The 23,119-nt window shown below is 36.1% G+C and overlaps 1 protein-coding gene across 1 annotated transcript in view; it reads right to left on the bottom strand.

Annotated features, from left to right (window-relative positions):
- ATP1A3 (ATPase Na+/K+ transporting subunit alpha 3) overlaps nucleotides 1-22,514 on the bottom strand; it is a 103,983-nt gene extending 81,469 nt beyond the window's left edge. The window contains exon 1 of the mRNA XM_053691039.1: nucleotides 22,307-22,514. Within this exon, the coding sequence (XP_053547014.1) occupies nucleotides 22,307-22,312 (6 nt within the window). The 5' untranslated portion in view covers nucleotides 22,313-22,514. The remainder of the gene's footprint in view (nucleotides 1-22,306) is intronic.
- Between the last annotated feature and the right edge of the window lie 605 nt (nucleotides 22,515-23,119).

Genomic DNA, 23,119 nt, shown 5'->3' with positions numbered 1-23,119 from the left:
GATAGTGTTCCAATGGTCTATAAACTGTAAGATGGTGAAGCAAGGATGGTATGAGTACATTTTACAATAATGTTCCTTAGACTACAAGAAGTTGTGTGAGTGCAAAGAACATGTAGTTTACTAGGGTTTAATCTCATGAAGATTCCTACACTGGATCTCAAACAGACAAATTATAGGAAGAGAGTTGCTTCCAGGGTTACCAACAAGAAAAAAGATTAGGTTTATTTTATGTTTATTTCTATTTAATTTTATACCCACAATTGCAATGTATCTCTCTGTATTCCTGTTCCAATAACTGTTCCAATAACTATTCCTGATTAACTGAAGTCTCACACAAAAGTTGACTGTACCAGCAAATTTTGTTTGGCACATTTATAGCGCTCTGCTTTCTTGGCATATTTGTGATATGGATGTGTTCTACAAGACAGCCTACTAGTATACTATAGACTTTACAAGTGCTTCTCAGTGCTGTACTAGCAGATCGTTAAAGACTAGGAAGTTTTTTTTGGCACAGCCTTCTCTCGATATGTGTAGGATGTAGCAATAAGTAGCCTAACTGTGTCCATTTAAAGAGGTCATGTATAATTAGAGTGGAGTTCTCTTTATACTGTTTATATTTATCCTGGTGTGACATTTACAAGCCAGTTTTAAAGGCAGACTTTATTTGCAAAGGGTATTCATTAAAGTGCTTGATCCAGCCTATATTCTTTAAACATCTGGAAGACCAATTTAGTCGTTCTGCTCGCAACAATACACTTCAATGCACTGTAACTTGCCATTTGTTCTTAGAAACAATGCTACCATGTTGTAACATTAACATGACAAGTGAAGACAGAAAGATTAAATTCAAATACATGTGTCACTTAAAATACATATAAGTGGTCTGTACAGAAGCTTCTAACATTATCTAACATCAGACTAATATGCATTATATTATTTTTGACAGGATTATTGGCTATTTAAAATCTAATGAAAATGCATGTTTTAATGCTGACAGTTAAGATGTAAATGTATATGTCACAGATGCAAAAAAAAAAAAGAAATGTATGTTGTCAATCTGGATTCCTGATGCAAAGTGTATAATAGAATGAACATGTAGCAAGTTATACGTGGGTGAAAAAAGTAAAGTGTTTCAGGCCAGGGGCTAATAATACAGACAGGATATCTTGATTGGAAACAAATAAGAAATTATAATGTAATAAATTATCCCACAAATTAGATCAGGAGACTAGAATAAAAATACAAAAAAAAATGCAAAGCTATATAAAACATGTTCTTTTAAGAAAACAAGCAATATGTTAAATACATTTTATACAGGACACAGAACATAACATTCAATATACAGTTGGGTATTTATCTTGTACTTAGATTCATACAACATGAACTGCCAGCATGTTTTTTATAATGACATTCATAGCATGTATCAATGGAAGTGGTGAACCTGGAGATGCTACAGAGACCTCTTAATAAATTTAGCAGTCTGTCTGAGAGACTGCACAATATACAAATTATATATCTCCAAGTACGGAAATTTTACAAGAATATATTTCTTCTTTAAGAATTATCTGGTCTACAAATTTGACATATTTCGGTATACCTATACTATTTTGAAATGAATGGTAAATGCATTTGCCTTGTTTAAATCTTACAAATTACAATGTATTTATTTATTTTATTCTGTGCTGAATAAACAAACTTTTTTTTTTCCTTTGGAATTTGTCTCCACCAACCATTGACAAAATGCACTTCCTGATAGTTTCACATTAAACTTTAAAGGGATACTGAACCCAAATGTTTTATTTCATGATTCAGATAGAGCATACAATTTTAAGCAACTTTCTAATTTACACCTATTATCAATTAGCCTGCCCTTCTTTGGTTCAGAACCTGGGTAGTGCTTGTAGCCACCAATCAGCAAGCGGTACCCAGGTTCTGAACCAAAAATGGGCCAGCTCCTAAGCTTACATTCTTGCTTTTTCAAATAAAGATACCAAGAGAACAAAGAAAAATTGATAATAGGAGTAATTAGAAAGTTGCTTAAAATTGTATGTTCTATCTGAATCATGAAAGAAAAACTTTGGGTTCAATATCCCTTTAAGCAAATTTTTCCTAAAGGGAAATGGATATCAAAAGAACTTGCATGACTTAAAAAAAGCATGCAATTAAAAAAAAAAATCAAATTAACAAATGTACCTTTTGGTACTCGTTGTTGAAACTAAACTCCTTTCAAAGACAGTATACTGAGATAGGTTTAGTAGTGTGCACGTGCCTTGAGAATTATATGTAAAACATAGTTACAAACACTGTTGAAAGCACTGTTGCTATATAATGTTTTACCCCTTTCGCCAATGGAATGTAGGTACTACGTCCCACAGTAATTTGCCCAGGATACCCGGTTCCAACACTTTAGCAAATGCTGCAGGCCTGGCTGTCAGTTTAGACAGCCGAGATTACAGCCGGGGCCAGAAGGCATCTGCCTTCATATGATAAGGGAGTACTGTTTCGCAAATACAGATAGTGACACAGACAGTGTTACTGTCTGTATCTGCTGTGGTGGTGCTGTGGGTGGTGTGTGAGGGAAGGAAGAAGGCGGCTGGGCGGCCTGTCGCCAGAGGGGGGAGAAGGAGGAGGAAGGGGGTTCCCTACGCTACAGAAGAGAAGGGAGAATGAAGGAGAGAAAAGATGCAGCAAAGGGGCTAATGAAAGGGAGGAGAGGGGGAGGGGCCCTACATGCAATCAATTGGAGGGGATGGTGAATTGGTGGGAGGGTGAAGGGGGGGACTTTACTACAGAAATAATTTTGTTATTAATAAATAAATAATTAAACCAAATTAAAGAGATTAAAGAAACCAGGTACTGGCAGACAGCTGCCAGTACCAAAGATGGCAGAGACCATTAAGAATCTGTTTGAGAGTGATCATGGAGGTGGGAGGGCGAGGTGGATCCTATGCTTCAGAAAAAATAAATTAAATAAAACTAATTAAAAAAAAGCCCTAAAACTAAATACTGAAAGAATGTCTGCCAGTACCTAAGATGGTGGTGAAAAGTGTGTGTGTATGTGGGGGGGACTGTTTATGAGGGTTAACATGTGGTTCAGGGTGGCAGAAGGTATCAGGTGGGAGGGTAAACGTTACACTAGAATACTATTACCCTGGAAAGCTAACCAATTAACCCCATTCATTGCAAAGAATTTCAAAACAATGCTCTAATTATGTATAAATGGAGCAATAGCAAAAATGCTAAAAATCCTCTGGTACTTTGGGCTAGTTTTTCTCTGAAATTCCCGGTCCTGAGGGGGTTAAGACATGTGCACATTCACAAGTATATCTAAATATGCTCTTATGAACAGCAGCTAAGTTTCAACCAGTTTTAATAAGAGCTAAAATTTTGAAAAAATGCAGATTGTATTTTTGTTTTTAAAAAAGCATGCTGTATCTAAATCCATAAAGTTTAATATTAAAATCCTTGTCCCGTTAACCTTTTTTTTTTAATTAAAATTAATATTTTTAACATTTTAAGTGCATGAATGATAGATTTCGAGTACTATGTCACTTAAATTAGTACAATCGTAGACCCAGTATAATGAGTGTCATATTTTCTTTAATGTATTTATTCCTCGCTTGGCTTTTTCCTAAAGATGACGCATCCCCAAGGACGTCTAGCCCTAGAGTGCTACACATTGTTATCTCATTATTATACATCCCTAGAGGTACCTCGCTTTCCATCAGCTGGTTCCTCGTGCACACTAGCCTTTTAGTTGCTAGGCTGTATCTTAAGCCCTTTTATTAACTCTAGTGTCTAGCCTTAATTTGTAAGCTCCATGTACAAAATTGCTGATGTCACAGAATCTGAGACACAAACCAATTTCAACAATAACACAAAACTTATACAATTCACACAGCGCGAAATTTCTCAATACACAGCTCAGAGCAAACCTGGCATACTCCACATCACTCAGCATAATACAGACAACCCGTACCATAACCTTCTCTTGCTTACCTATGAACAACTCATCGAACAGCAAGAACAGACCCATTAATTATTATTTTTGTAATGTATGTGGGTTTGCAGGATAACAAACCGTCAATACAGGTAGAATTAAATGTTAAGCAATAAATACAAAATAATTTATTTTACATAAAAGCAGATACCTAAAACTAACTAAAGCATTAGGGGGACATTAAACACTAAGGACTAGATTACAAGTGGAGCACAAAAATATAAATCAATGGTGCTCTTATTCTTGCGCTCATATTATAAGTTGAAAGCTAAAAGTTTTCGCAACAATAAGATCTTGAGCCCAAATAGTGCGGCTGCGTTTGTTCCCTCTCCCCATACACTTATATGGGGCACGCCACAGAACCCTGTTCTGCCTTTTGGAGGTGAGCTAAGCCAAATGCACTAAAGCCGAAACTGCGCTAAGAAATAGTTTAAATAGCATTGTTCTTCGTTATTTTTATTTTAAATAAATATATATATATATGCTTTTTTGTTTGTTTGTTTGTTTTTAAATAAAAATAGCATTTTCTTCTGAGTGATATATGAGTGTAATACTTTATTTTAATATGATTTAGATGAGTTTTACTTGTTCTAGCCCTAATACTTTACTTCATGGGCTAGATTTAACAAGCAGCGGATGCTGCATTCTCTGCCCGAAGTTTCCAGCTGATTGGAAACTTAAGTTAAGAAGCAGTTGTCGTAAGACCGCTGCTCCCAAACTTGTCCGTCACCTTTTAGGTGGTGGACTAGAATCATCCCGATTCGATCAGGATGATTGACACCCCCTGCTAGCGGTCAATTGACCGTGAATGTGCAGGGAGTGGCATTGCACAAGCATTTCACAAGAAATCCTTGTGCAATCTTAAATGTCAACAGCACATACTGGCGGCATTTAGCGATGTTGGGCGGATATGATTCGCTACAGCGAATCATGTCCACCCGGCATTTAATAAATTGAACCCCATAGGGCATATTTATCAATGTGCGAGCGGAAATTATAGGAAGTAGCTGTCGGCATTTATTATTGCACCAGCAGGTTTTGTGAACCGCTGGTGCAATGCTGCCCCCTAAAGATTTGCGGACAAACTGGCCGCTAGCAGGGGATGTCAATAAACCCAATCGTATGCGATCAGGTTGATTTCTGTCTGCCACCTCTAAGCAGGTGGACAAGTTATGGAACAGCGGTCTCTTGTCTCTTGATAAATATGCCCCCATGTCTCAAGTCCCACTTAACACATAACTCACATCTTGTAATATGAGCAATGTCTAGCAGTGGCTATTGCTATCCATTGAGAGTAAAGGGCATGCTAAGGATGTCGCCAGCACTAAACATTCTCTGGTAATTCATTTTTACCATTGACTTGAGCTATTCTGAACACAGCCCTGCAATACTGATATATTTGGTAATCTGGCTGTAAATAAATGCTAGATATAATGATGTATGAAAAGCCAATATTAGCTTGAGAATAAGGGGCCGTATTATCAAGCTCCGAATGGAGCTTGATGCCCCTGTTTCCGCGCGAGCCTTTAGTCTCGCCGGAAGCAGTTAACTTGTCCGCAGCCTTTGAGGCTGCGGTCTTCAATCTGCCCGATCCTATACGATCGGGCTGATTGAAACCCCCTGCTAGCGTCCGATTGGCCGCAAATCTGCAAGGGGCCGCATTGCACATGCAGTTCACCAGAACTGCTTGTGCAATGATAAATGCCGACAGCATATGCTGTCTGCATTTATCGATGTGCGGAGGACATGATACACTACATCGTATTATGTCCGTCCGCACTTTAGTAAATCGGCCCCTAAATATGCAATTGCATTCTTTTAAATTATAACTGTTTTTTTTTACTGTAAGTGTAAAGATTTGCTCTCCATAAAATAATGCTACCATGTTGTCAATTAAGTTTAAAAGCCTGTTATTTCATCTCTTCTGCTGAAGGAATTAAATATTAAGGAACATTAAAAACATGAGCTGAACTCTTGCACATGCTTAGTAGAAGCTGGTTGCTCAGGAAGTGTACACAAAGCATGAGCAGCTGTCCTTTTAAGTAGTTTATTTGCACTAGCCAATTTAAAGACTTGGGGGCCGATTTAACAACCCCCGAATGCTGCTAAATGCAGCTGTTTCCGCGAGAGCCATCAGGCCCGCCGGAAACATAAGCTAAGTTTAAGGTTAAGGTTTAAGACCACTGCTCCTTAACTCATACGCCACCTCTGAGGGACAGCAATTCATGATTGGATTTATTGACACCCCCTTATAGCGGACGATTGGGCCAAATTCCCACTCTCATTGCACAAGCATTTAACAAGGAATGCTTGTGCAATGATAAATGCCGACAGTGTATGCTGTCGGCATTTATCGATGTCTGGAGGACATGACCCGCTACAGCGGATTATGTCAGCCAGACATATGATAAATCAGCCTCACAGACTCCAACAACTAACCAAGTTTTCTAAGTATAAGAGGCTTGCTAAAACAAAAAAAATGCAAACACACGTAGTGCTCACAATAAGTGCATGCTCCTAAACATATACAGATATGCTGTACAACAAAGGATATGAGGAGAACAAGCACATTTGATTACAGAAGTAAATTGGATTTTTTTTTCCAATTATGTATTTGAATCATGGTTTGACTTTTACTTCATTCTTCCTTTAAATGATAGAAACAAGGTAGAAAGAAGGTGTATAAAGTTTTAATACAGATAAAAGAGAAAACACGTGAAATCTTACAAAACTAGGACACCGAGTTCCTGTGATTTTTTTTAGGTTTGCCTCAGCTATCCTTATGCAGAACACACACACAAAGGTTCAAGCAGATCAATGAGGTTTCCTCAATAAATCAATAATAAAGCTCTTGGCAATCTGTTAATACAAGCGTTGTATATTATTTGTTCCTACTCTAGAAATGGTCACGTTTATCCCAAGCAACATTTTCTTCAGCTTCCCAAACCTTAAATTACAAACACAGGAAGCATAGGTCTAGATTACAAGTGGCGTGCTAATGTTAGCGCAGGACGCAATAAGCAATATCCCAAACGCAATAACTAGCACGTATATTACAAGTAGAAAGTAAACGGTTGCGCTCGTTTAGTGAGCGTGAAGACTGCGTAAAGTGTAAGGGTTAAAAAAAGTTGCACCAAACACAACATAAGTACAATAAAATAAAGTATTATGCTACTATATGCATTTTCTGATAAAAATATTTTCTATAACTATTAATATAAATGATTTACAATGGTTAAAAGGGATTTGGTGTAGTATGACAAGGAATTTGACTGGCAAAGGTTATTATGTATAAATATACGTTATGTCTAAATATTTGTATAGATATATGTATATTCATGTTTAATTATGTGTTAAATGTGTAAATAAATATGTATATACATACATATTTACACATATATACACATGTTTACACATACACAAACATATTTATATACCTTTCAACATGAAAAAAAAATCTTTTTTTTTTAACATTGTAATGTGTTTTACTGTGTTTTTAAAATAAATATTTAACATTCCAATATTCTTCACTTACAAGAGAATTTTCTTTTTATTTTTAAATATTTCTTTTTTTTTATATATCTATATTCATATAAATATATAAAAAGCAAATACTATTTTTAGTTATGGTGGAGGTACAACCATGAGATTAAAATCCTCCATTACATGAAAGTAAGAGATGTAGAATTGTTAAATAGGAAATGAGCAAATCTAGGCAAGTATGCCTGCTTGCTTTACTCCAGAAATACTCTTCATACACTGTTACCAATGCACCAGGGAACTCTGGGTAAGATATCCTACCCATAAAGGGAATTACTGTGATTAAAACAGTGCTTGGAAGCAAAAACCGTCAGATATTGAATATCTAATTTGCATATCTTATTCCCTAGTGCATCGGTAACAGTGTATACAGAGTATTTCTGGGGTAAAGCAAGCAGGGATACTTGCCTAGATTTGCTAATTTTCTATTCAATATAACGACCGCAATAAAAATTTACACTTGCTGATTGGTGGCTAAAATGTAGCCACCAATCAGCAAACGCTACCCAGGGTGCTAAACCAAAAATGGGACGGCTTATAAGCTTACATTCCTGCTTTTTCAAATAAAGATACCAAGATAACAAAGAACAATTGATAATAGGAGTAAATCAGAAAGTTGCTTAAAATTGCATGCTCTATCTGAATCATAAAAGTGTGGGTTCAGTGTCCCTTTAATGCACAAACTATATTTTAAATGGAATGCACAAAGTGGTAATAGCAAGCATATATTACAAGTTGTCGGTTAGGCATTGCACTTACAAACAATTTACAATACCACCCTTCTTTAACGATTTTGAAAACCTGGCATTACCTATTATCTCTATTGCACATTTAAATACACTTGAAAATGATATAGCAATACATGAATGGAGAGAGAATTAAGGCTTAATAAACGTGAAACAAAGGGTCATAATAAAAAAAAGCTTTACACATTTGCATCGTCCGGCATTAATAATGTTAGTACAAGCCCTAACAGAAATCAATTACCTGAGGTAAATTCATTTGATAAATGGCTTTGCACATTTGTAATATTCGACACAAGTACTAATGGTCACATGATAAATATTAACCATTGATATGTGAAACCAGAGCATGAATGGAAGATACATGGATTGCATGCAAACAATGTTGATGATCCATAATGCTTGCATTTATTCCCTTGACTGCCCGATATATTTAACCCCTGCAAAGTTCTAGTAATTAAAAAAATTAAAATATAATAACTGGTCGAAAAGCTCCCTCTGACCCCCCTGTCTACAGCCACCGTCAATCAATTAAATGCTCATCCTTAAAGTGATTGTAAACTCCCCCCTTTTTAAAAACAAATCCAGAATGTTAGGGATATTTTAGATGGAGTTTCCTTCATCAGTTGTAATAAAGTTGCGCCCCACGCTCTGCCGCCCACTTCAAAAGTCAATTTTTCTGTGAGTTAAAAGTTTGAATTGTTGTCCAATCAGTGCTCTCCCCATATGGCATGTGTGTTGTAGCTAGAGCGCTGATTGGAGAACATTTCAAACCATTAGTTCACATAAAAATGTACTTTTGAAGTGGGCGGTGGAGAGTGGGAATTTGAAATCTTTATTAAAAAGTAAGTTATAGCTCATCTTCATTGCAATCGATGAATGAACTCCATCTAAAATATTACTAACATTCCGGATCTGATTTTAAAAATTGTAGAGCTTACCATCACTTTAAGATCAGACCTAAAACCCAGTAGCATGTCTGCCATGTTCCAAAATCAAGTAATAATTACTTTGTGTGTGTTTTACTGGACTGACAGTTGAATACTGGTTACATACTGGATGCCTGGTAACCCTAAATTGGTCAGATGTGGGCACATGACTGAAAGGGACTATAGGATTGTGGGTTTGACCTGAGGTCTGATGTGGATATATGACTGACAGAGGCTACAGGGTTGTAGGTTTAATCTAATATCTGATTTGGGCCTAGGCTGACTGACACCTACCAGTTTTTCCAGATACCAAGATGAATGTGCAGTATTGTGTTAGGGGTTGGCAGGCAAAATCAAATGCCAATAGCTACATTAATTATACCATTAATACTTTGATCTTTTACATATTGGGATACCTGATAAGTTTTCATAAGAAACTGGCAAAGTTCATAGGCTGTGTTATATTGTTATCATTTTTTTTTTTCTTAAATTCTTTTCATAACATGACTTATCTTTTTTTGATTGATAAGTGAGACATTTCTGTCACATTTGTCATGATGCAGATTTCATTTTTATCAGGGTGTGGGTTTATGTTTGATCCTGAATTCTTAATAAAACACACAAAGCTGTATTTGCTTTTGGGGTGTATGTGCGTGCTCCAGAGAAAAAGGAATACAGTATCAAGTTGTGTGATTTCCATAAACTGATCTGTTTAACTTTAACAGGTAGATTTCCTATGGGCAGCCTTCAACCTCCAGGGAGAAGTATGCAAGATTTAGTAAATGCTCAGCAAAGAACATTTTAGGAATTGGAGATATCTGAGTGTCCATCAGTAAGAAAGGGACATTACAACCCTTTTGTTTCATGATTCAGATAGAGCATACAATTTTAAACAATTTTTGAAAAACATAACTACTGTAAACTCAGGTGCTGAAAGCTAGCTGTTGATTGGTTGCCTATTTTCATTGGCTTACCAGTAGTGCTTGTTACTCCTTCAATAAAGGATACCAAGAGAATGAAGCAAAATTGATAATAAAAGTAAATTGAAAACTTGTTAAAATGTAAGCTCTATCTGAACTATAAAATAAAAATGAATTTAGTTGTTGTAATGATAAAAAATGTTTTAAAATTTATGAAAGAAAACATTTGATGGTGCCCCTTTAGTTTCTCATAAATATGTTCGTATCTATCAGAATGGCTTCTCGTCTTTCATTTGAAAGCATTGAAGGCACCATTGCAGCACTTTACAAATGTTTGCTACTGTGTATTATGTACATTTCAGCTCTGGACTGGCTGCAAGTATTCCTGCAAGTAGTCCAGAGCCAAAAACAGGAGTAATTAAAAGAAGCGTATTCGTGTGGAAAGATAGAGTACAAGAACTTCTAGACTTGGAGGAATACAGGCATTATAAATTAAATTGCCGAGATCAAATTTATTTGCGAAGAGTCCTTACAAAATATTTAGTACGTGAAAGCCCCCTCTTGCCAATCCCCTCTTTGCCCCTTAAAACACAAACAAACACTCTCCTGGTGGATTCGGCTCTTAAAGTAACTCTTGGGGTGGTCTCCTCCTCTCCCCCCCCAATCCGCACCCATCTTTTAGCCCTCTCCCTTCCCTTCTCCTCTCTTCCATCCCTCTCCTTAACCTTACACTCCCCATTCTCCTAACCTCTCGGACATCAATCCAAGCCATGTGAATCTATGTTCAAATATAGTGAACAACTTAATAACCATTGTTTTCTCTTTTCTTGTTGGTTTTGTTCAGTATTTGTTAAGGAAAAATTGAAAAATTGTGAAAATGAAAAAACCCCGGACTGTACTGATACCATCACTTACATAATTTGAATTCACAGACATATGCCATATGTTTATAAATTTGTAAGCTGTATCATTTCATTTCCTGAATAAATAAAAAATGAAAAAAGAAGCGTATTTGAAGGGCAATAGAAAGCACTGGAGGCAGATGTGACTTTGATGCTTTCAAAGGAAAGAAACCATTTTGACAGGCAGATATTTTATTTTAGTCTTAAACTGTACATTTGCATACCATTAAATTCTATAGGAACAGAAAAAGAACCACAACAAAAATACTATAAAAAAAAGTAAATTGGAAATTTGTTACAATTGTATGCTCTATTGGAATCATGAAAGATTAAAGGGACATGAAACTTAAAAATGTTCTTTCATGATTCTGACAGAGCATACAGTTGTAACAACTTTCCAATTTACTTCTATCTAATTTGTTTTATTCTCTTGGTATTCTTTGTTAAAACACATGAACTACTGGGAGCTAGCTGCTGATTGGTTGCTTAAAGGGACAGTCTACACAAGAATTTTTATTGTTTATCATCCATTCCCCAGTTTTGGATAATCAACACAGTTATATTAATAAACGTTTTACCTCTGTAATTACCTTGTATCTAAGCATCTGCAGACTGCCCCCTTATTTCAGTTCTTTTGACAGACTTACGTTTTAGCCAATTAGCGATGACTCCTAGTTAAAGCCACAATAGTAAGCACAATGTTATCTATATGGCACACATGAACTAGTGCAGTCTAGCTGTGAAAAACTGTCCAAATTCACTGACATAAGATGCGGCCTTCAAGGGCTTAGAGATTAGCATATGAGCCTATTTAGGGATATTTTAAACAAAGAATACAAAGAGAACAAAGCACATTTGATGATAAAAGTAAATTTGAAAGTTGTTTAAAATTGCAGACCCTATCTGAATCATGAAAGTTGGATTTTGACTGGACTGTCCCTTTAAGCTAGCTCCCACTAGGGCATTGTTACTACTTCAACAAAGGATACCAAGAGAATGAAGACATTTTGATAATAAAAGTAAATTGTAAACTTGTTTAAAATTGTATGTCAGTTTCATATCCCTTTAAACGTTTACTTTTCTGCCATTTTAAATGAATCATTTCGGGTGGTTAGTGTTCTTACCATCTTATTCAGAAATAGTAATTGTTATAGAATTGCCTCTTTAGCTATTAAGATATATTAATTCCTGCCATAATGCACTTAATGAATTCAACTCTATCACATTGCAGTGTTCCCTTAGATCTACAATAAAAGATGCTCTTAATGCAGCTGAATATATTTCTGATTATTTTATCTTAAACATTAGTGTTTTTTGTTTCAGTTTGGGTGTGCCCTGTTTACTAGATTATTGCTGACTTTGGAAAACCAGGCTATTTACAGGCTGGTATTTGATTTTTCATCAACACGAAATGTCAACTGCCCACACCATTCAATGTTCTGCTTTTTGGCCACATGAATTTCATCAAGTCGTGGGAAAACAACTGTTGGATCTAGATTGTATGCTAATAACTACTTAGGAGGCTGTTGTATATTTATCAATAGCTTTGCCTACAGACTATTAGCATAAATAACTTAAATCTGGGTCCACCAGGACAATACCAAACATCTGTTTAATGCTAGACAAAAATTGTATAAAAAAGGAAAACCTTGTGGACAATATTAAAGCAACCTTTTTCCCATGAATAGGCAGAGAGCCTAACACCAATCAAAGTCAGAAACAAATTAAAGGTACTAAGTACCAAAAATGGTTTCATATAAACTATTCATATTTCATAAAAGCAATTATCTCCCCTATTGTCTCCTGTACTAAGAAAGTAATCTACTTCAGCCATGATCCTAGCGTATATACCCTTAAACGTTTTTCATTTGTGGTCACTGATGCTGAGTTCTGTATCCAGACAGTCGTGAGCCAACATCTGACATCAATGACTTGTGGTTTGGCCGCTCTTCAAAATTATATCAGTCTGGACTCTCAGTAGGTAACCTTTCAATCTGTATCTTGTAAAGCCAAGAAACCAAAACAGACAGGTCTTTATACATTTAGATTCAGTAGTGTTTAACCCCGGAGTGTAGTAACTCCTCAATCTTATTAACCAGCATTGTGTGTAGAAAGTTTGTATGGACTTTAGTCCATTCAGAAGCACAATCTTACATTCAGGTGAGTTTTAAGTCATTTTTAAATGCAACTAATATACGCAAACATAATTTGAAGCACAAACTAATATTTTTCAGTTTATATATAATAAAATGAACCAGGGGAGAGAGGATTGATCAAAGTATTATAGAAATGACTTTCTTCCCATTGTAATTTTAATAAAAAGATAATGCAATATCACTTACTCTGAAAGTTAAATTAGCAGTAGATTTTTTTTTTCTGACAAATTTCAAAATGTACTTCAATTTGCTGGCTCCCTACATCATGTGACAACCATCAGCAAATCACAGACTATTATACATATACACTATGAACTTTTGCACATAGTAGGTGCCTTAAAAGAGTGTATATAAAAAGGCTGTGCACTAATTGATAATGGAAGTAAATTGGAAAATTTCTTAAAACTGCATGCTCTATGAAAATCATGAAAGTTTAATTTTGACTTTGGTGCCCCTTTAACGCTAACCCCCGTTCCATCAACTTCTGTCTTTATTCATTTCTACAGACCCTACAAAACAATAGAACTTATAATTGCATAAAAGCAGGTATGGTCAAACTACAAATGCTTTTGGTACATTTGTTCTCTCTCCAGATATGTACCATTGGGGGGCATTTAGGCTATAGACAATAAATATTCAATTATTTGCTCTTTATTTTTTTTAAAACAAATTGTGACTTATGTAGCAAAAGACATGTAATGAAGCAAATTGGATTTAGTAAACTTTTATTTTGTATGTATTTGTTATTTTTTTACCTAGACAATACTTGAATTAACCTTTGAGAAATCCATAGTGCAAAACATGTCAGGGGGGAGTAGGGACGTAACTGTCTCTCTCCTATTCTATTTTAACTAGCAGTTGTAGTCCATCCTGAATCTCCTTCTGTAACTATAATTTGCTGTTAACATTAATGGTAACTTGATATTGGCAGACAAATGGTGTCGCTGTAGTGATAACTTATATATTTGATTATAGTATCTTGGGCGAGTGTATAGCTATCCCTCTTATACATAATTCACAGATTCTACTTATAGTAATAGAGTACCAGCACACAATTGGTACCGCTGTATACCATTTATTATTTCAGTCTATGTGTAATTATTAAGATGGACAATTTTTCATCCTGGGACCTATCCCTCATTGTCAATTTAACTAGTTATGAGATATAGAACTGAGGTTATGCCATTACAACTATCCCTACTTGAGATATTATTGTTGCTAGCTGTGCTCTCCCCCACTTACCTCTCAGTGCTATTTATTGCTACAAATAATAATTTCTCTATCCATTTGGGAACAGTATAACATTTTGTTTCATATGTAATACTTGTATTGGTATACGTACATTGGGAGATCCCTATTATACGGATTTCAGTTACGTTTACTATTCACCCTGAAGTAGGGAGCCCTGCCACATGATATATTGGTTGAAATTAATATACTAGATTATTTAACCCTTTTACTTCCAGTGGTACATATACCTGATAATTATGAATATACCAACATGTTAGTGATTGCAGATAGATGCAATATTAGCAGGTGACCTCGCACTCTCATATATATCATTTTATTAACTTTGCCTGACCTAGAAGGGTGTGTGTATCATTTTATGTGAGCACAATAATTTGGCTAATATACCTCCCAAGCCTGGGAATATAAATCACAATAGCCTATACACTCAAGTATAGGATTTTTTAATAGTAGTATTTTGCCAATATCTCACCCTCAAGACAAAATACCGTTACTTCTGACTACACAGCAATGCTATGATTTAAAAGTACAGGATGGTTCGACACTGTGTTTTTATGTCTAAACCACATTTTAATTTTTGTAACTAATAAAAGTTAAGTTTTAACCTCTCTAATCCGATGAAACATTCTTTTTCCACTGATAATATTGTACTTATTTCATCCAAATGTTGTTGAGTGCTATGTAGGTACATTCTCTTCCAGTGTTTCACTGGTTCCCTTTGCGAATACTTGAAAATTAAACTTTGCAAGAATCATATAGATTATGTCATTTGAAGACACTTTTAAATTCACTTCTATTTTCAAATGTGATTCATTTTCTTAGTATCCCTTGTTGAAAAAGAATATGCACATATCCTACACTAATGGGAGCTAGCTGCTGATTGGTACATGCACACATTTGACTCTTGTGATTGGCTAGTTGCCTGTAGTGCAATGCTGTTCCTTCAGCAAAGGATAACATGAGAATGAAGCAAACATGATAATTGAAGTAGATTGGAAAGTTGTTTAAAATTGCATGTTCTATCCAAATGATGAAAGAACATGTTGCAGTTTCCTATCCCTTTAAATACCTCAATATAAATAATATAGAGAATAAAAGACATAAGTTTATTTTATTTATATCAACATTAGTGCTATTTTCTTACTCTGCTCAACAGTTAAGACTGGAGAGCATAAAAAAACTCATGTTGCAACATTCTAAGAAGTTATTGCTTGATCAGGAAAGGAGTTCATTTATATATTTTCATAATTGGCTACAGCAACAAAGAGAAACATACTCAAGAGGCATGTCGCTGGACTTCAAAAAATTATGCACATTTTTGTTACAAAATGAGGGTTTAAAATGATTTTACAATATTTATTTTAAATGTATTTTGCATGTGCAGTGCAGTGCTGAATGCAACGCATATATTAAAACATCAGCACATGTGAGATTGTCATGTACATAGATAAGCATCTCATTCATCAGTTGACAGTAACGTGACACCATTTACAGATTCCCCTATCTAAAAATAGTTAGCGCTACATAAAATGACTCAGTGCTTAGTGGATCCACGTGTTTGCAGTAAAACATATCACTGTGGCCCTTTTCTGCAGCAAAGGGGTTAATGTCACTTGAGACTAAGCACAAAGATCAGAGGTTAGCCTTAGGAGAAAGAAATGTCACCAATGCATTTCATAGTGCTGTATAGACTGATGTGTTTAATCTCTCTCAAGCTTGGAAAAAAGTCTCTACAGGTCAGAAATTGAGAGATTAGACGCACTGGTGAGACTACACCTGGCTGCTTAGCTTATCTCCCCTAAACTCATTAATTAAAAAAAAAAAAAAAAAAAAAGTGAAAGAAATTACAAGAAATTGAGGGGTCATCTGTGTTGGGTAAAAATGTTATTTCTGAGCCCTGGCTGATTCTAAATATGGTACAAGACAAAATTCCTAGTATTTCTGTATTTCTCTATTTATGAGATTGTATAAATGCAAATGGTGCATTATGATTTTCTTTACAGGCTAATCACAAAAGTATCCTGGCTGCAAAACATCACCATTGCTCACCTATTTCTGATCATATACTGTAGGTTTCCAATAACTTCTACTAATCCTGCAAAAGACAAGCAATGTTGTTTCAGACCCTAATTTCCTACTGCTCCCACCCCACTATACCCATTCTCTGCCACTCCTTATAAATCTCTATAATCACTATTATGGTTCCATTAAACCTGCCTTTTATAACAAAACTTGGCAAATCTAAGAGCCAGGAGGCAATACCTCATAGATTTTACTTTTGGCACCTAACTTTTTGGATTGCATTACCTCATAAATTTAACTTCTGGCACACAACTTTTTGGTTTGGCCCAACTACAGTATATATAAACATTCATTATATGACTCTGACAAAAAGGTGAGTCTTGATCCTCAAAATTCTGGCTCCTACACTTCATATAAATGAGTTTACCCATGCGTGCTTCCTATTACTTCATATACCCATCCCTATCACGCCCCCTATTACTTAATTTAAAAGTTACTTTGGAATCATCCTATTAATCCACATACTACCTATAAATGATGTTGTTTAATATAACCTCTCCTTATATTTCCTCTATTTATACCATCTAATGTCTAGCTAGATTTCCCTTTTAATACACCAATTAACTTCTCGCTATACCTCATACTATTTTTCTATATAACCACCCTGATCACCTCCTATTGCACCATATATTGTACTTATCTCCTATTGCTCCAAATAACATTAGAACTAGCATTACACATTATATATTGCCTCCAGATTACTCCACATGTTGCTTAATATAACTGGCCTCTTTAACTCTACAAATGTAACCTAATTACTGCTCCAATTTACTAAATCGTATTAATTTGTCATACCTCTTCCAACACATCATATCCAATGTGTAGACATAGGCATTAAGTAGAGTATGTATTTGAATAGGTCAGTTTTCTTTAAAGGGACACGAAAGCCAAACTTTTTCTCTCATGATCCAGACAGAGCATACAATTAAAAACAACTTTTCAATTTATTTCTAATATCAATTTTGCTTCATTGTCTTGGTATCCTTTATTGAAGAAGCCGCAATGTGCTACTGGGAGCAAGCTGAACATATCTGTAAGACAATGACAAGAGGCATATATATGCAGCCACCAATCAGCAGCCAGCTCCCAGGTCCTAAGCCTGCCTAGGAATTAATTTCAAGAAAAGGATGTCAAAAGAACAAAGCAATTAGATAATAGACGTAAATGGGAAAGTTTTTCATGTCCCTTTAATGTTTATACATATTAGCCTCTGTGGGTCAACTTCCATGTCAGTTTCAGCATTTTTCTTAACATAAAGGATAAAAAGATACAGCATGATGAGTCACTATTGATAATGGACAGTTATCTATATGAAGAGAGTGAAGCATCATAGCAAAGAATGTAATGTTCATATCTCAGATCATTTAAAGGGACACTGAACCCAAATGTATTCTTTCGCAATTCAGACAGAGCATGACATTTTAAGCAACTTTCTAATTTACTCCTATTATCAAATTTTCTTTATTCTCTTGGTATCTTTATTTGAAATGCAAGAATGAAGATACCAGCCCACTTTTGGTGAACAACCTGGGTTGTCCTTGCTGATTGGTGGATAAATTCATCCACCAATAAAAAAAAGTGCTGTCCAGAGTTCTGAACCAAGTTAAAAGCTTAGATGCCTTCTTTTTCAAATAAAGATAGGAAGAGAATCAAGACAATTTGATAATAGGAGTAAATTAGAAAGTTGCTTAAAATTGCATGCTCTATCTGAATCACGAAAGAAAAAAAATTTGGGTGCAGTATCCCTTTAACTATCTTCCAGACCAAGAGATACAGGAAAGCAACAGCTCTATGAAGTCATAGGTATAAACTTCTTTTTGTACAATACTGTGGCACCTCATCACATCTAGCATTTCACAGAGCTGTATGGATTCTAGAAAGAACATTAACTGACATCTTTCTTTACTGTACTTTTCATACATTTTGTTTAAAGCCAGTACAAGGCGTGCCAAGACAAAGTGTGCATTTATATGATCTCCCTTATCTCCATTCAAACTCAAAAATGCCCCAGCTTGGTATATCCTTCTCTAGCAACCTGTACAATAGAATAAACCTCAGTCTACAAATGACATAACAGGAAATATTGCTGCAGTGCGTCAAACATGCCAGGATTATAAAGAACCCTCGGTAGAGAGGGCAATTCTCAGATAGAAACAGAGCAGGAATTACTATCAATAACAGCATAGTTACACATTTGCAAGGTCAATATGTATGTGCATGGCCAAGAAACTATATGGAATTTGCTAAGTGTCAAATGGTGTCTCAAAGACCTTTTTTTGAGGTTACCAGATTATATAAAAATCAAACATCACACAAAACAAATAATGGGGAAAATGCACAAAATGTGGACAAACTGCAAATGTGGCATTAGTCCAAAATATATTTTTATACATCTTATACATCTAACCATTCACTTGCCAAATAATCTAATGCTTTAGACAACCTTAAGATATTACTATCCCTTCAAGGGGTTAATTAAAAAGTCCTTGTTATCCTTCCCTGAGGACAGTGATTCAGAAGACCAGCAGCCATCTTGGGATATTCTCATTTAAAATAATATTTGACACAACTGTTGTTTTTTGCTCAGCCTTTATTTTCTCTGTATATTTTGTTACTTTGCTCATTAGCCAAGCCCCTAGCATTATTTATGCCAAAGACATTCTTATGTATTAGGCCTTTCCCTTTATTTCATTATTTATACAGAACTCTCTAGATTTTCCTCCATTTTAGAAAGGTTTTGTGTTATCCTTCAACCACCCCTCATCCTGTCTCCTCCTCACATCCTCGACCTATTTGTGTTAAAACCTCCATCATTTACGTCAGTAATATTTCACCTGTTCATTACACTAACACCACCTAATTTTCTCATCTCAGCCTCCTGGTACCCAATTTCTTTTTTTATATATTCCTCTGTTGTCAATAAACCATCTATATATAACTATGTTTTCGTTTCATTTAGATGTTCTCCATTTTATACACCCCTCTCTTTATCCATCCATTCCTATTACCATCATTTTTTTTTCATTCATTCTCAAAGCGTTCCCTTCCATTATCACCTCATACACCACCGTATCTTTTTTCTTATATTATTCTCTTATTCACTGGCTATGTTCTCTTCATTTTTATCACTATTATATCTGACATATATCTGTTTGATCTTTTGCCATATGCAAACCTCAAAACTGTATTTCCCCTCCTCCATTCTAGTGGAGAGATTATCCTCTCTCACTTCCCAGCCATATGTCACCTCCTCCCCTACACACACACTTTCCCCTGGAGAGAGAAAAGAGAGCCTTGTAAAGCATGCGCACACATCACAAAAAAACCTTACATAAACCACTTGCATACAAACCGTGATATATGGGTCACCTTATCTACGCTGTTTCTATACATCTACCCCATGTATATATGAATGCAAGTACATATGTATATGACTATGTTTACATGAATTTTAGTATCTTTATTTTTCCTAAGCAATTGTATTTATATGAATATTTTGTCTGCATGCAGGTGAGCCCTGATTCAATGAGAATGTCCCACTAAGGTGCAGCCCTGCATCAGGAGTATGCATTTAGTATGACCTTGAGAAATAACATTCTGTACCCTTGAGTAAACATACTCTGTCTTCAGAAGATGGAATACTGGTAGGAATATGTAACTCAAGACCAGCTAACAGTACAGCTTAAATAAAATAATGAACATTGTTGCATCTATTTTATCTCATAGTGGTTTATCAGTAAGCTATGGCTCACAGAGTATATGACCTGTGGTCTTTATTACTAGTTATAAGTAAATATTTATAACTGTTTACTATTACAACTCAATATTAATTATCCCTCATCTTATTTCACCTCAATTTATGTTAATTCTATACTTTTCAAACCCCCCCCATATTTTCTAATCAGTCTATGGAAAAGGTATTATATGCCTAAAGATTATTAGTCATCTCTTTTGCTACCCCCTTTTACTTGATGAAAATGGTACTAACAGTTAAAATGCTTATGAAATTGTTCCCTCTTGCAAACCTCAGAGACAATCATGCAAATAAAAGCTGACATTAAAAATAGAAAAATGGTGACCTATTATTGGAGATAGGATGAGTCAGTGGATTTAGGTGTAAAGTTGATTATGAAATGCCCTGTAAATTTACTGTGCACCAGTCTTCCCCTGACCTTCAAGTGCCCTTCTGTCTGTATAATGGAGTTGGCATCTTCTCTCCTGCTTCTTTCTATTATTACTCCAATGATGCTTTATATACTATACATCATTAATGGGTATGCTTTTAACCCTTCGACTGCTAGAGACTGGGGCAATTATTTGCAACCATCTCTGGCTGTTAAGGGGTTAAAGTGATATGATAATCACTTTGAAAAGACAATGGGCTAATTCCTACACAGTCAGGGACTGAGATTACCATCTTCTCATCTCTGCTATTGTGGCATTCTCAGATACCATTAATACCCCTTGCACATATTTTCATGCATTGTCATCCTCTATAAAAACTCTCTACCATGTCTTTTCCATCCCCCCTGACAAATGTCTCTGTTCCAACCTCCACCGTTCTCTTTATGCTGTCTGCTAATAATGAACTTTGTCTGCATCCTTCTGTCCCTGTGCTCACAGAGAGACTGACAGACACTGCAGTGCGCACAATTATCCACAAAAACAAGCACAGTGCCGGGATTTAACCCTCAGTTGCCTGTGAAGACTGCAAATCAGGGTGTGGATCCCCTAACTAGCTCTTTTCTGTGAGGACCCATAAAACATGAACAGATGGTAACTGCAGACCAGTAAACTACAGATCAGGAGAGGACATCTTAACCCACTCATTACCAGAGAGAGGAATGTGCAGAGTATTAGACACACAACTTGGATACATTAACCCTTTCAGCACGAGAGATATCTGCAATGCATTGCCCACACAAAGTGTATGTTAACTCTTTCACTTTCATACTTTTAAACACACAGAGGATATATATTAACCCATTGTCTATTTGGCACATAAGAGAATATGTATATTAACCTTTATCTACAAAATAAATCTACAGATAAGAAAATGCATTAAGACAGGACATATTAACCCCTCTCTACCCAAGCCACCCAAAGAGCACTAATTAACTGAGATGGCACATTCAGCTGGTCTCTGGCAGTGATGTGGAATATCACAGATGGGGTGAGAAGCTGTATATTCATACAATATACTTATCTAAGGAGGACATGTTAACTCCTTTGTTACAGTATTCTCAATACAGATATTGCATACTGATTCCGAAGATATGTTAACCCCTGCCATGACAGCCCTTTTAAATCATTGCACATACTTGAAAGAAGACACGATAAGCCACTGTACCAGAAAGATATTAAGAAAGGACAAAAGGGATGAGCCAGACAAATTATTGTCAAAGTAGTCTGCTGATAAATGAACACGCCACAGTAACCCTTTGTATGACAAACCTACAGACTGTATACTGAGAGCATCTATTAATATAGGAGACATAGGATAACCCATTTTATGCTCTATTATTACAGAAATAGCAAGCACCGGTTAACCCATTATATACTATTTCTGTAGATAGGGACAACAGTATTAACCTATTCTGTTCCAGAGCTATTAGAAGGATTACACAATAGAGAAGATACTTATTAAAGAAATGGCACCAGGCATTAATCAGATTAAGAGGGCAATCAGTGTAACCTAGCCTGCAAGTAGCATCCTATGGACGGGATCTGACACTTCCTGGCTATATAGCAAGACATTGCTTGTTCACATAGGGTCTTATACTCACCCCCATGGCTTTATCTTAGGCAGGGACAGATGTGGACAGAATCCTCCGCAGGGGAAGGGGTGGGGGAGCAGTGACCTGAGCCCAGCGGAAAGAAGGGAAAGAGAAAAGAAAGAGGGGATGAGAGAAGAGGAGAGGTGGCCGCAGCTGAGGATGAAGCGGACTCAGCTCTGTGCTCTGGAGGCTGCTGCTCTCTCACGTTCCCCCGCTGCCTCACTCTCCCCCCTCTCACACCGTTGGTCCCTCACTAGCTGCAGTCATTTAGGCCACACCCCCCAGGAGCAGCTCAGCCAATCACCAGTTGGCAGCCGTCCTCCCCTCTTCTCACCCATCTGCTCCCTCCCATTTTATTGCAGCTGTTACCTTCTTGAAGGTGAGTATGAGTGTGCTTGTAATGTGCATGTCCCTGAGTATGAGTGTGTGTGCTGGGAGGTGCCAGCGTGAGACAGAGAGGAATTAAAGTTATGATGTGCAATAGGTGTGAGCATATTATGCATGATGTGTATGGCCAAGATACTAAAGATGTCTGTGAGCAAGCTGGTTATGTGCCCACCTGTGTATTTTTTACACCGAGCTTGAGCTGGCACCAGCTTACTGCTTGGAGGAAATCATTGGCTTTTTTGAACGTCACGGCTAATATTTTGTATATTGAAAAGTAATTTTATAATAATTACAGTCAGACTAGAAGTGGTAATAACTCATGTGCTCCGATTGCCAACCATCTGCCCCTTACCCAATTCGAAATAGATTATCTGTGAATTTGTGAGTATATGAGGCTGATGCGATTTTGTATTTGAGAATCCAGATACCAGGGGG

Source organism: Bombina bombina, chromosome 8 (assembly GCF_027579735.1).
Source record: "Bombina bombina isolate aBomBom1 chromosome 8, aBomBom1.pri, whole genome shotgun sequence".
Lineage (NCBI taxonomy): Eukaryota > Metazoa > Chordata > Amphibia > Anura > Bombinatoridae > Bombina > Bombina bombina.
This window is presented reverse-complemented; position numbering and strand designations above follow the sequence as displayed.